Source organism: Rhyacophila brunnea, unplaced genomic scaffold (genome assembly GCF_057557595.1).
Source record: "Rhyacophila brunnea isolate RB1 unplaced genomic scaffold, BYU_Rbru_1.0 scaffold_4, whole genome shotgun sequence".
Lineage (NCBI taxonomy): Eukaryota > Metazoa > Arthropoda > Insecta > Trichoptera > Rhyacophilidae > Rhyacophila > Rhyacophila brunnea.
In genome coordinates this window covers 9784737-9800999 of record NW_028233068.1, presented here as the reverse complement: position 1 = coordinate 9800999, position 16263 = coordinate 9784737, and the positions used below count along the sequence as shown (strand labels likewise).

General features: G+C 35.1%; 1 protein-coding gene across 1 annotated transcript in view; it reads right to left on the bottom strand.

Moving 5' to 3' along the window:
* Positions 1–3844: 3844 nt before the first annotated feature.
* The window catches only part of LOC147066833 (carbonic anhydrase 2-like), a 44598-nt gene continuing 32179 nt past the window's right edge, over positions 3845–16263 (bottom strand). Inside the window, exons 3-5 of the mRNA XM_085954754.1 lie at positions 10735–10801; positions 9127–9336; positions 3845–3979 (exon numbers count right to left, since the gene is read on the bottom strand). Of these exons, the coding sequence (XP_085810880.1) occupies positions 3845–3979; positions 9127–9336; positions 10735–10801 (412 nt within the window). The remainder of the gene's footprint in view (positions 3980–9126; positions 9337–10734; positions 10802–16263) is intronic.

The window sequence follows — 16263 nt, the reverse complement described above, 5'->3', positions numbered from 1 at the left end:
GTAGATACGGCTATTAAAACCCTTGATTTCTCCGTAACTATAGCAGTTACGGCTTGGATTTATTCACGGATCTTATACAAAAACTCTGCAGAATCCAAATATCTAAAAACATGAAAATACCTAAATACGTCAGTTACGGCCTCTGTGCTTAGTACGGCAGTATATAAGTAATCGAAATATCAAACACATTTGACTGATGATCACCTTGATGATCGTTTTGCAACAAATAAATATTAGCCGAATTATTTGAAGATTACATACACTATGTCAAGTATTTCACTAATTATACACATTAATAAATATATGTGAATTAATGAAAAATTGCATGAAGATTTTTTTATTCTTGCTTGCTATAAAAAATATGAAAATTACTTTGTTTTTGCAAAAGATATTAACCCATTCACCATGTCCAACGCAACTGGTGAGTTGCCTATCTCAATTGGCCATTAGATATAATTTGCATGTTATTTAAATGTGGTAATTAAATATTAATTAAAAGGTCCGCAGCGAATGGGTTAAATAATATTATTCCACCTTATAAAATGAATATAACTTTGAGAACAGAATAAAAAGTAACAACAAAAATTCTAATAAGATTCATATTGGAAGTCGGTCGCCATGAAAATAGAAATAAAAAGGAGTTCCAACCTAAAAAAATATTGGGTACCCTTGATTTAAAAGGTAGGCATTTTTTCAGTGTACTACTAAAGAAAAAAATTAGAAACCACTAAATTTAGTATATCGTTGGGTAACTATAATATACTAAGTTAATGACTTTTGTTTCTATATTTCGTCGCTATAAGATTGGTTTGTCTAATATCCGTTTTTGTGGAAATCGACCTTTTAATGCAGAATAATTTTTTGTATTTAAATGAACCAGACCTACCCTTTTCTTTAAATTGCTTTGTAATGAAAACAGCATTCATATGCTGTAAAAACAACAATTTAAATACCTCCATGTATTTAAGTATAGGATAATGTAATTTGTTTTTGATCTCCTGGCTATTCAACAAACCAATCCTACAGCGACGATTTGGCTATTTTAAATAGTGTGCATTTTTTTTGTATTCATTTTAAATTAGAATAGGTACCTACATACATTTGTAGTTAAAATATCCTAAATTATACTTACTGACACCCTCTACAAGCTTCTAAGAGGCACCTGGTCATGCTGGGCGGAAGATGGAAATGACCACAGAAATGATGAAGGGCGTGTTGAATTGTTCAACCAAATTAAACAATATTATATCAAATTTATACATAGTCAATAATAATTTATGTACTGTTATTTATTAAAACACGTAAGTTAGATTATAGGCCCGTGCGGACGATTTATTATATATAGGTAATTATAACATAAGACATGGAAACATAAATTTATAATAACCATTCATTGATTGCATTCGGGGATGGATTTACAGTTGAGGAGGGCCTGGATTAATACATATTGGGCCCCCAAGAACTCAACTTATTAAAACAAATTAAAAAGAAAATATTTTTATTGGTCTAATGACAATAATAATTGTTCGATTGACGCATGCCGCTAAGCCGGCTCTTCTATCAAAACTCGTCTCGCCTGCAACGTGTCGAATACTTCGATGTGACGTCATTGTTATTCACAAAACACATGTTGCCAAATGGTGCTCCACAGATTGGTCAAATGCGACTATTTAGTTTGAAAAAAAAAAGCTGTTGTAATCAACAAGTTGCACGCTTCGCATATTAACACCTACGAATTGGTCATTCCTACACTGGCTCGCTGATCGGCGCATCCAAATACTTATAGATTTATAAGGTTATCTATAAGGTCGCTAGGTGGATCTGCATGGTTTTCATAAGCAACACCGGATCGACGTTCTTGGATTTTTTTGATTGATTTGATTTATGGCTGTGCGGCAGACGAGGCGAGTTTAGATGTGAGAACCGGCTAATAACTAGGGACTTAATATTATAATATATTTACCCACTCTTAATTTTTATTACGCATTCCTTTATGTACGTTGAAATTTAATTTTTCGGCATTCATGCTCCTAATAACTCAGAGGCCCATGACGAAACCCTATTTGGCCCTCTGAATACACCGGCCCTAATTGAGTTATAATATGTTCATTTAAACATGCGGAACAGCTATTACTTGAGCTTTAAGTTAAGGCAAATCCTTTACCTACGAAAAATACAAAGCTTGTAATTCATAATTTTTTTTTGATAATTTACAATTTAAACTGTATTAACTAATAAATATGTACCTATCTGATAATATTAAATAGAAAAATATTTTTTATTTTAAGTCATAGATATAAAGGATCTCATCTTATTACATATTATTATTTGATGGTCATATTTATTGTTAAAATTTAGTTTATTAAGTTTTCTAAGTATATTGTACTGAAGTGATTTTTTACTTATTTATAGTTTTAATATTTATTTAAAAACTAAACATCGATTTTTACAAAAATGTAAAACGTGTATAATTTGAAATCCTTTAAATGTATATCAAATCGAGTTTCAATATTGGGACCATACCTAAATAAGGATTCGTCTTAAGATAAGCGGAAAAGGTTTATTTTTTGTTTTGTGTCAGAACATCATTTTAATTTTATGACACGTTCACAATTCATTATAATTACACACTATTCTTATTTTATATTATATGGTAGCTTATAATTAGTTATCTTGTATAATGAAACTTATTATTACATAATATCATGGATTCTTATGGGGTGAACACATAACCATCACGTTATGTGCCATCATAATAAGCTCTTGCTACGGTAAAAAGTGTGCAATGTCGTTTTTCTTCGTATTTAAAATGATATCAGACTGATGTTCCGATCCCGTAGCAAATTTTGAACAAAAAACGAATATTGCCAGTTAGGTCCACATATGACGTCATATGATTTTGGCTATTTTAACCTCCCCTCTCTCCCATCGTTATATTTCGTCACATAACTTTTTACCCTCCTGTATATATTACGTCAAATTTTTGACACCCCCCTCCATAGACGTTGAAAACAGATTTTTTTTTAATAATATTTATCCTTAAATCCCCGATCCTCAATACTGTGTTTTCAGATATTTTTTCTTTACTTTGTGACCTCACATTTGCTCTGACCCCCCCCCTACAGCGTGACGTCATATATTGACGGCTCCTTGGTAAAATCTGCCGAAATGGCCAGAACAACAATGAGGAATGACAGCACGTAACGTGATGGCAATGTGTTTTCCCCATTAGTTACATATCATATAGCATGGAGCCACTGTGTGGAGACCCATATTATGATTTTCTTAGGATCGGACATGGTCATGGAAAAATTATTAATTAAGTAATATGATTAAGTTTTATTTGGTTGACCATTAGTTTTGGACAATATCGACATTATTAGGTATGTTACGATAACTCATGTAACTAAATGCTTAATTAAGCCAGCAGACTCGCAGACCCAACCAGATCCAACGATCATCGTGAGCAATCGTCGAATATGAATAGCAATTACACGGAACGATTCAGCTACCAACTCGATTGAGTTGACATTTGATTTGATTGGTTAATAAGTTAACCAAAAAACTATATTGGTCAGCTTGGCGGCAGCACTAACCAGTTCTCTCATTATGTAAAATACCAATAATTGGAGAAGACAATTAGGGACGTCACTGGCAACAATAAAACGTGTTAGCCAGGTAGGGGTGTGTCAAGGGTTCCGCCAAATAAAAAAGTTTGAGAATCATTAGCATATGGAGTGAATACGGACGAAGGAAAAATAATAGTGTGGATATCGGCTGTGGAAAGGAAAAAGGCCGTAATCCACACAAATCAAATTTTATACAAGGCACAAAAACGTTTTTCTTATGGTTGTTTTTCAAAGAATCCATCATGGCATTCATGGCCCAACACCACTTTCCTCGAGTTAATTGGTTGCAAATCTCTGAAGTTGTTCGGCAATCGCCGCCCGTTGAATGTAGCATTCCTGAAAGCAGCAAACTGCAAAAAAAACACCAGTTTGATTTAACTGACACTATAAAGCCGCAATGAACAACCCGCAGAGTGAGGACGACGGGTCGGAAAAGATTTTGTAGAATATGTCGAAGAGTGAAAATGGTTTCATTGTTTATTGAATAAACAATGAAATCTTGGCTATGCTAAATTTTAGAGCAAGATAGACAGTTTTGACTGTTTTTAGTGCTAATACTTCGATACAAACCTACCCTAGATAACTGCCATAGCGTTCGAACGCAGTCTTGTGTATATAATAGATGCGCTGATTTGGTTATAAGTAAGTTTGCCTTGACTTGACTGCAACACGTCGAATATGTCGATTTGATTTTGTTGTTGGTATTTACAAACTGCTCTAATGCGATATTTTATTTTGAAAAAAAAATACAGCTGGTGTCGCAAGAAACAAATTTAACCCGACATGGGGCGCATGTATAATTCCAAAATATTGCACTGGCACATATGCCGAAGTAGTGTTATCATTTGTTTCTGCTATACATATATAATGAAAAAGCAGTATCTGCACATGTGCTGATGCAACATTTTTCTATGCTACCTGCGCCTCATGTCGAGTGAAATTTGTTAGCCGGCTCTCACATCTAAACTCGTCCGTCTGCCGCATAGCTATAAATCAAACCTTCTAGGAACGTCGCTCCGGTGTTGCATATGAAGACCGCGCACATCTACCTAGCGACACCTCTAAAAACGTACATACAATAAACATATGGATGCGGCGACCGGCGAACCGGTATAGGAATGACTAATTCGTACGTGTATGTATGCGTTCTGGCATCTTCGACTCGCAGCCCGAAATGCATGCGATTTGTTTATAGCAGCACTAAATGTTTTTTTTTTACTACTAAAAATCGCATTCGACTAATCTGCGGAGCTCCATTGGGCAACGTGTGTTTTGTGAATAACGATGACGAGACGAGTTTTGAAGTGCGAGCCGGCTAATTACATGCGATAAGCAGACGTTTTGTTCTACTAAAATATTGCACTGACACTATTATGTGAGGCAGTACGTACATTAATTAGTTTCATATTGTGTTAGGTATGTGAATGTCAACAAAATCACATCAACACATTCGATGCATTGCAGTCAAGGCTAAAACTCAGGTAGGCGCCTATCACCATAACATTATAAGTCATAACATCCAATTCAATCCTGGTTTTAATTGAATTTATCTGTTTGAAATTGAATTTCGATGAACGTGTTTTTTCAACAAGCTCCGTATTGATAATCAATATTTTTATTTTGTACCATAACATGGCCATGTTGTTAATTGATATGGATAGGTACATGTATGCGTCATAATCCTAACTAACAATCATTATTATTGAAGACAACGGTGATGAATCATGATGACACATTAATTAGTGTTTTTTTTTGTGTAGGTACAAAAGAGCACGGTGGCCGAGAGTCTTAGGCCCGTTTCAGACGGGACACCGGTGTCGCGCTCGATATACCATAGGAGACCTTTGTATTCGAATACATGGCCTTTTTATTATGTTTATGAACGCCCCAGATCTAATGAGTCAACGCGTGTCGGTACATTTTTCCGTCGGCCGCTACATTCTCAAGCCGCCGATACACGTCTTGTTTTTATTACCGCAGCCAGTTTTATGTTCTAATTTATAACGCGAAATTATGCGTTGACTTATTAGCTCTGGGCGTTCATAAACATAATACAAAGGTCTCTTTATTCGAATACAAAGGCCTCCTATATTATATCGAGCGCGACACCGGTGTCCCGTCTGAAACAGGCGTTTAGCGTCAGGTTATAATGTCGTGGGTCCCAGGTTTGAATCCTGGGTCTGGCACTGTATACATATTGTTTTTCGATTTTGTGTGTGAGTCAGAGTATGGACCTAATAGGTTGAGCAAGTAGCTGACATCCATTTCTCGTAAAAACAAAATCTGTTAATATAAAACCTCCACTCTGTGGAGGCCCAAATGATTTTATTAGGATAAAAAAATGCGTCATATTTTAGTAAGATGACTCATGAGAAAAATGGTGGATACACTTGTCTATATAAATAATAAATAACTGATTTAAGCTGTTTCAAAAAACTCATCTGTAAAATATTTCAAACGTGAGTTAGAATAGTTCTGCATTCAGCCAACGTGTGTTTTCTATGAAACTGAGGAGGGCTATTATTAAATGGCTCTGTCAGCGGCAATAAGATTGTAGTGCAAACTTGAGTATAAATTTAATATTACCATGCATAGCAAAATCCCTGCAACTAACATTGAAGCTCTAACATAACATAACTAGTTAATAAATAAACCACAACTACTCCACCATGGTCAATCCTTAGAGCAGTGGTTCCCAAAGTTGACTGGGCTCCGACCCATCTAACAAAAATTTCCATTCTTGGGACCCACCTCTTAGCTGTCTTAGAGAAAAGAGGGCATACATATTGGTAATGCTCAGATTCCCTAGTGGCGAGTCGTGGAACTACTTAATGTGTTTTATTTGTTCTAATTGAAATAAAAAAAAAAATTATAAGTGTTACCAATATGAATGAAAGACTGTTGAAATAAGAAACACAAGTTAAATAAAAAAAAGTTATTACTTAAATACCTACACCTGCAAGGTTTTTTTACAAAGTTATTTCAATGGGAAGGATATATTTGTTTCTTATTTTTCTTCATTACAGTTTTAGCATCAACTTCAACTTTAGTTACTTTTAATCGCAGTGAGTTTGATAAATCCAATTTATTTCGGTATTTAGTTTTAATGTTAACCATAGCCGAAAATCTGACCTCACATATATATGAGGTAGTAAAGAGGAGGAGGACTTTCATAGCTTCGTCGAACAGGCAAGGATAATTATCAGCAACTGACAGCCAGAATTTTGTTACTGTTTACGATTGAAACTATTTTTCAGTGACGTATCTTAAGTTTATTTCAATTTTTAGGAATTATAAATAGCTGAATGAAATATCAAATTTATCACTTCGTATTTTTTTAAATTCATGTATACAGTGGCGAGGGCCCACTCAATATTCGCTCGCGACCCACTGGTGGGTAGCGACCCATAGTTTGGGAAACCATGCCTTAGAGGATCAAAAAGAGCCTCCACAGAGTAGAGGTTTGTATTATCAGATATTTGTTTTTACGAGAAATCAATGTTAGCTAGTTGCTCAACCTATTAGGTCCATACTATGACTTCAAACACAGATTGAAAAACAATATGTGTACTTGCCAGACCCAGGATTCGAACCTGGGACCCACGACATTATAAGCCGACGCTTAAGACTCTCGGCCATCGTGCGCTTTTGTACCTACACAAAAAAACCACTAATTAATATTGTGTCATCACCATTATCTTCAATAACAATAATTGTTCGTTAGGATTCCAAGTCAAGCAGGCTGCTTTCAAACTGAATCGGAAACAGGAATGGACAATGATTTTCAACCTAATATAATATTATGTTTCAGATCCTTGCACGACGACTCCTTTACATGTTTTCGCAATGACCATTCTCCCACCGACTTGTCACAATCAAAATCGGAATCGGCCTGCACCAGTAGCGAAGGGTGGATGTAGGCTATTAAGTACCGCTATAAAAAGTGCACATTAAACTTTGTTAGTCATACGTATTTGTTTTTATTGAACTAAGACTGCAATTCACAGCTGGTATTGGTTAGTTTTTAAAAATCAATTAAACCCTGCCTAGCTTAAGCATAATAGTTTCAGTATATTTTGGGCGATACTACAAAATTGTGCACACTTTTTCATTCATACTTATTTGTTTTCATTGGATTAAGAATACATACAATACAATAGGTATATTATCATTCATTCATTTTTTTTAAATTCATTAAGACCTGCCTAACCAAACTATAACAGATAAAAAATATTCTATCTATAAGATATTCAAAGTTATGTATGATTTAATTACATAATTTTAGATATTTTATAGACGAGTATTTTTTGTCTATTATCTATTATGGCTTGGTTTTCGCAGGGTTTAGCTGAATTTTAAAAACTAACCGACACCATCTGTAAATTGTAGCATTATTTCAATGAAAATAAATCCGTATAACTGACAAAACTTAGTATGTACTATTTATAGGGGATCTTAACAGCCTACCTCCACCCTTCGCCACTGCTCCGTACCCATTATAGCGCCTGTACACGTGCATGGATTTACTGGCGGCATTAGTGCTTATTTTAAACTATCATGACAATAACTGTTTACATGTAAAAGTGCTGACTGTCTCTCCAATTCATTCTTTAAGAGTGAGCGAGACGCGATGCTGTCGTTTTATGGTACTAATTGACAGCTAGTGAAAATCGGAAAATTCGATTTTTTGCTGGCAGGTTCGCCACTATCGTTCTACTGCGCGGGCGCAGATCGAAAATATCTTTCTGTCACATGAAAATTCAGAAGCTTCCAAACTTGTTTGATTAATGTATGCAATCTTCAAGTCAACAGTAAATCCATGCACGTGTGAACGGGTTATTACTAGAGGTGAGTTGGAAATACTGTCACCAGTTTGTGTACTCAAGTATCGGATGAAACTACCCATATTCAGTATGTGTGGCCCAATAAACTTGTTCCAAAAAACTTGTGATCATATCATCGCTAGTCCCTCGCCAGTTGGTAGACTTCAACAATAGGTCATAATTTTTGTGTCACAGTGCACAGGCTTGTTATTATATGACTGTTCAAAACATGTTTAAAATAAGAAAAAAAATCACTGTTATTCATTTTTGTTAACAAGAATATCAGGTATAACCTAACAGAAAAAGAACTCATAAATTTAAAATGCGTATAAAATTTTATAATAAATGGGACATTTCGAAAAGCTGAGCTCAGTGTATTTTAAGCTATTCTATTGAAGCCGATATTTAAAATACTAATATGGAGTTGGTTTTAGTTCCAGTTGAGTATGAGACTTATGTTACATACGCACGCTTGTCTATAATATATAGTATTCCAAATACTAGTAAGTATTTTGGAACCAGTTTCGATACTATGTATTTTTTTTATACTGGTAGTAAGTATACTTCAAAATCGACCAATTTTTCACCTCTAGTTATTACTCTGGGAAGCATAAAAGTTTAACGTTATCATTAGAATTAATAATAAATCTATCGGATTACGAAGTCGTTATTACCTCTCGTTCAGCTATCGACTGAGGCTTGTCTGATATAATCCATCGGACCACTTGGTGGCAAGGTGGGAGTGTGAGAGAGCCCAGGTACGTGTAAAAATGATCTGCGAAGCCCAGTCCAATATCGGACATGAGTAGATAGTCGGTAGGGGTACTTCCGTTCTGGAGTGAGTTGGCAATAACTTGCATCCCTGGACTTGATCTGTGGGACATCTGGAATTGTTGAATATCATCCATTAATTTTCATAGACACTGTGAAGAGTTAGAATAGCATTTATGACAAATGAAACTTGTTTCATTGAAACCACTGAAGGGGTAATAAAATTGTAGGTACGTAAAACATTTCACCGTGGCACAGTTCGCCGTGAGCTTTCTATCGAGCTTGTATACTATACGGTCTCTAATTTTTATAAATTCAATATGAACATTAATTCATAGCTGATTTTGGCAAAATTCATGAATTCAAGAATGAAATCCTAACCTAACCTAACCTAAAAAAAATAATCCAGTATAATATCGGCTATTTTCAAAATTTGTCTGCCGCTGGCTTCCTGTAACCGTGTTTTATTTAGACATGAATTTTATTTGAGTATTATACGCATGGCCCCCACATCCTGAAGTGGGCCCCCAGGCTAGGATCTTTGGCGGGCCCCCCTATCTATCGCTTAGGGTAAAGTCAGTGTGACGCTTTACAGTAGTGTTTCCTAAATGGTGTATTCAGTAAAATTAAGATGTATTTTTAATACATCAATTTGAATTATGGAGTTGCCGAGTATCGACACAATGAAAAATTATGTCACACAACCATATATTTTAATATAATAACACTGTTGAAGTAAAATAATAGCGCCGCAGCCGACTTTTTTCATTATTAAAGCAAATTTGTAATGTGTGTTTATCTCACATATCTGGTCGACTCACCACGCCGGGCCCCCAGGCTAGAGCCTTGTCGCCCCCCCCCTGTGGGGGCCATGACTATACGACCCAAAGAGGTTGGATGGTCTTTAATACACGGCAATGTATACATAATTTGAAAACATCTCATGCATATTATACACACTAGAAAAAATACGACACCCGATGGAACTTGAACCTGTATCTGCTGTATTTCTAACTATTTGCGTAAACCCCTATTTCTACAAGTAATAAAATGATGTTGTGTTATTTTGCTAAAAAGATTTATTTGTTGATTTTAAATCACATTCGACCTTCAATTCCTGTTATATGAACATTGTCTTTTTTTTAAATTTAAAAATTTTTATTATCTTCAGTATATTATAATAATATAATATATACATATTATAATGCATGTCAGAAGTTTAAAAACTATTATTTCATTTATCCGTAAATGTATGGGTATATAGGCAAAATCGAACGCGCTTTAATATTTCCGTTCCGATTCGTAAAATTGTATATTGTGAGCACTGTAGTCAAAGAACAGGTTCAATATTAATTTATGTATCCTATCTCGGAACTGTGATGCGTATTCACGATATTAACCTATACCTATAATGTTTACATAAAGTATTCTCTTATGCATTAATTTGTTAAGCTAGGTGATTTAAGTTATACCTACATTGTTAATATTATGAAAGACAAATGATTACTTACCTCGAAGAAAACGCCTACAACGACCAATGCTTCCTTGTCTCTAGACTTGAATGCTTGATGAGGATTGCTAAAATTCGAAACAATATAATATTATTTAAATAAATTCATAAATAAATAATTACAAGATAAAAAGAACTTTTTATAACAACGTTTTTAAGTTTTCTGTTGAATCATATAAACTTGACTTGTGATACACCCCTGTTACAGGCGGGCTTCTCCCGGTGTAAAATAATCATTTAGTAGCCATAAGTCGAAACGTAACCCTGACCTCTAGAAACGGCTTCATAAAACATCTAATTTGATTCCTTGCTCAACCACGTAAGTATTTTTTATTCATAAGTAAAGGCCTTCGTCCGGTGTGTGAAGATCACATATTGGGCGGAGGTGCAATTAAGATACATTTAATTTAATTTAAACAGTATAAATGATGATGGATGAAAGAGATAATTTTAAGACTAAATATAAGTATTCATATAATAAATTTTGCCGCGCTTGTCGGCAACGTCCAAATTTCCACGCGCCTGCGCCGGGGTGGTCCTCGTGATTCGTCAAATCAAAAAACATCACGCGATAAAATTTGGCCAATCACGAGAGTCCTTTTTGTAGAATGGCGTGGGTACGCGAAGTTTGAAAAAGAAAAAAAAGTTAGTGAGCGTCCCTTTTTCAACATGTACGGACCTGCGAAACTTATTGTTAAAACAAAATATGTAAACGTTTAAAGAAAATGTAAAATATAAGAAGACCACGTTACGAGCACGAAAGACCGTGTTTTATTTACACTCCAATCGTTTATATCTTTTTTTTGTGAATCCGGGGTTCGATGGATACCTGAGCTAGCCGCTGGAACCCCGGGTATCTCACTTGACTAGCTTAAAAGATCAAAAAAATTGTATTTGATAGAAATAATACTGAAATGTCATTTTGACACTCATATTGATTTCCATAGTAACACACATATATTATAAATAATTTAATTGTTAGGACCCTAGCAACCAATAATAGTGGATTGTATAACGGATTTCTTCCGAAATAACTTTTCATACAAAGCAGAATTAACTGAAAAAGAATTTAATTCAACTTAAAAATGGCTAAAAGTATTAAAAAATGCATTGTCATCTTGTTCTGATATATTCTAAAAGTTTCAAATGTCTAGCTAGTCGGGAAGTTAGTTAAAAATCGATTGCAAGATTTGTACCGGACAAACAACCACCGGGCAAATAAGAATACAACCTAATAAAAACGTTGTAAAATCAGTATGCAGTGTTACCAACACGATTGACGATATAAATATCGTATCAGTAATGGCTCAAATAGACCATGATCGGTCATATAAATGCCGAAAAATCCGTTTCTTATGTTGGCGTCCTGTGTCACAGGGTGTCACAGAGTGTAAATACGATGTCATAGCTCTGTCATACAATATGTTTGTATAATATGTCGGAATGGTATAGATAATATGATCATAGACACTAAATCGCTCTTAGCATATATGTGCCCGATCGTCATATAGTCAATTTGAACCTTAAGAGATTAATATCAATTTGGCAGAATTACTTTATGTGGGGGGAGGGGATGGTTTCCATAGAGATGGAAATCGTATGAGGAAGGTGTAAGTGGCTAGCTAATTATATTGTTGTTGTATATATCCACGACTACATTTCGCTGTAGCACGGTTCACAGTCAGCTTTATTACCGGAAAGAGATGGCCGTAAAGCATTGAGATTTAACAAAAATAACGCATTGTTCGTGGTGCATCACAGAGAGTAATGTTCAAATTTTGTTACATTCGGTAAGAACATTAATTTGATAGATATGAATATATAACGCCCACGGTGGCCGCGCGGCTTAAGCATTGGACTATAACGCCGTGGGTCCCAGGTTCAAATCCTGGGTCTGGCAAGTATACATATTGTTTTTCAATTTGTGTGAGTCAGGGTATGGACCTAATAGGTTGAGCAAGTGGCTAACATCCATTTCTCGTAAACAACAAAATCTGTTAATAGAAACCTCTACTCTGTGGAGGCCCATATGATCCTATTAGGATCGGACATGGTCGAAAGAAAGAAAGAATATATACTTAGGTGAACTTGTATTTTTAATATGCTTACCTACATATTAATTTATTTTGTCTTTAATGTACTTTGTAATCCGGTGGTTTTTATTACGTATTTTATAAGTATTTTATTTATACATGTATTTAATCTCAACACTATACGGTCATCTACATGGCCCCCACAAGAGGGTGGAGCCTGACATGGCTCTAGCGTGGAGACCCGGGCTTAGGAGAGGCCCGGCGTGGTGGATCGACCAGGTAACTGAGATAAATAGACACCACAAATTTACTATAATAGTAAAAAAGTCGCCTGCGGCGCTATCTTACTTAAATACTATTAATATTACAAAAAATGTGGCTATACAAAGCAATTTGATTGATTTAATTAAATGGTAATTCGCGCATAGAAATTTATTTTATAATTATTTTTAGTGTGTTTATTGACTAATAAAAATGGCTATTAATCCAATATGGCGAAGGGTCGCATATTACTTGGTTACCACAAAAGGGTTACGATCAGTGCTTCATAATATGATGCTGAGTGGCGACAACTCAATAATTCAAGTGGATTTATTTAAAAATACACAGAATACCCCTAACTTTACCATAAATGTAAAGCATCATACTGCCCTCAGCCTTAGCGATAGGTAGGGGGGCCTGTCAAACAACCTGGTCTAGGGGCCCGCTTCAAGATGTGGGGGGCATGGTCATCTATTTTCGAGAGGATATCACACGAGGAACTGTGATACTTCAAACTAGGGATTGCAATACTGAATGAAAATACAACACCGGTATTCGTGAAATATATGAAAACATATAAGTATCTACCAATAAAAATATAGATATAGAAATACAGTCGAACTTGGTTATTACGATCACGGAAATAGCGAGATCTCGGATGTAATGAGGAAACATTCGTTGACATTTTAGTTTATGATTTTCTCCATACCTTCACTTTCATAACGAGCTACTTCTCGGATATACCAAGCAAAACTGTTAATGTGTCGATCTTTTAAAAACAACATTTTTGACCCTGAGCAATAAAATCCGACCGGGTAGTTAACTAGACCGATGCAGCCGGGATCGGACTACATTTATGACAGTAGTTAAATGTCTAAGTACCTAATTGGTGTTTTCGCCGACAACATTGAAAAAGTATCCACGCATATGATTGAAATTGCATGTAAAAAATCCAAGCTTTGTGAAGTCAGTAGGTACCGACCAGCACCGGCGGCTCAGCACTTCATTACAATAGATAACTTCTTTTGTAGATTATGAATGCCATGCTTGTTTCGAAGATTTTTACGATGGTTTTCAGATTTTTTATGTTCTATGCTTAAATAGAACGTGGCGCGAAAAATGTTATATAACGATATAACGAGTAATGCTTATAACGAGCAAATTCAGTCGGTCCCATCTTCCTCGTAATAACCAAGTTCGACTGTATTTAAATACGTACATAATCTAAACCTTTAAAAATAGGTAAAGGTAAGATATGGTAGAGAAGTTGATGTTTGTTTGGAAGTTCTTCGAATGATCTTTCAATAAATTTATATTTTAGTGATCTTAGATGACGTGTATGTGCCCCACTGATAATTCAATCTTATTAGTTTCTTGTATTTTTTACACTTACACATCTAATGACAACGGAAGTAAGCTAAACTTCGCGTAATCCAACAACAAATTTTAATGTGCAGTCATCTTAAACCTTTTATGTTAGTTAATCAGTGACGCCCCGTGGGGGTAGGCAGATTGAGCGTCGCTTGGGGGCGGCAGTTACTCGAAGGCCGGCAAATCAAGGAAAACCATTAGATATATAAAAATAGATACATAAACTCAGTAATAACGGAAATAACCTTCCATTAAAAAATTCAGCTCACTGGTTGGAAACAAAATGTAATAATTAACATAAAAGGTTGAACAGGACTGTATTTTTTTTGTCGGATTTGCGTTGTCTAGTTTACTTCCGTTGTCCTTGGACGTCACGTCCCAGCAATAACAGTGGGTCTATTCTATGCTTATCGACCGCTAAAGTGATAAAGTGAAAAATATTATCAAACTTAGGGTAGGTTTGTATCAAAATATTAGCACTTATTGTAACAATTACACGAAGCCGGTTTTTATTGTTGCAATAAGTGCTATATTTTAACAGCACCTATCTTGCTGCTGTTAAAATATCGCACTTATTGCAACAATAAAAACCGGCTTCGTGTAATTGTTACAATAAGTGCTAATATTTTGATACAAACCTACCCTAAGTTTGATACTATTTATCAATTTAGTGTTCGATAAGTATAGAATAGACCCACAGGTGCAGATTTGCGAATTATAGGTAGGTACATAAGTACCCAAGTACCTAATTAATTTATCCAAATATTCTTGCCAGTCATTCGCGAGTTTTAAATGTTGTCAGGTGTATTTTTAAATGTATCTGAAACCGTGGACTATTGACTATTGAAGTAGGATGGCATTTAAATTAGATTTAGTGGTATATATATATATTTTGTTAGTAATGAATCCGTACAACACATTTCTTAGATATTGGAGTCATGAAAGGATGATAAAAAAAATAGTGTATAAAAAATGGGCAGTATTTTGGCGCTGCGTAGGGGCGGCTTTTTCTTTAGGGACGTCACTGTAGTTAATACATTTTGTTTCCACTTTCAATACCGAAAATATCGGTATTGTCTGATTTTTAAATACCGGTATTGCAATCCCTACTTCCAGGGGATATGTACAAATTTTCGGACACGTATCTTAAGGGGACTCACATATATTCTTGCCTATAGAAGACCGCGTGCATCTCTAAAGGTGTCTTCTTGTATATAATAGCATGCTCGGATCCAACGCTGCTGTCATCCCCCCAATGCCAGTGGATGCTCTTCAGTTTGTATGTCCCTTTTAATGGACCTCCACTCAGCAGAGGTTGCGATTCCCAATCTGCTTTTACGTGCACTGATAACAAGAAAACATCTTGTCATATTATATAAGCGAATACCATGTCCGACTATATCGTCACTGTACAGGCCAATTGCCGTAACCCTCACTTTTCACCAAAGTGACATTTTGATGGTAATGGACTTATTGCATACTCTTACACGAACAGTTCGTTCCAGTTACTGGCCAAATATCATAAATACCAAAAAAATATTTCAAAACTATTTTTTAAGCCATTTGTAAGTTGACAAAAATATTCTAGTCGAATGCTGTAATCCTCTCTAAACATAAGCCACTCAATTTGTAATAAAATAATATATATGAATAAATATTATACAAAATAATAAGTAAATCCAATGCCCACAGTTTTTTTCACTTCTGAACAATTTGATATTTGAGAGTTACAACAATTGGCCTGTACAGTGACGATATAATATACAAGGCCGTGGCACTGAATTGCGAATTACGATGGTAGTATTTGTTATTGATTATCTAAGAATGCAATGAGGTAATATTTTTGCAATAAATACATATTATTA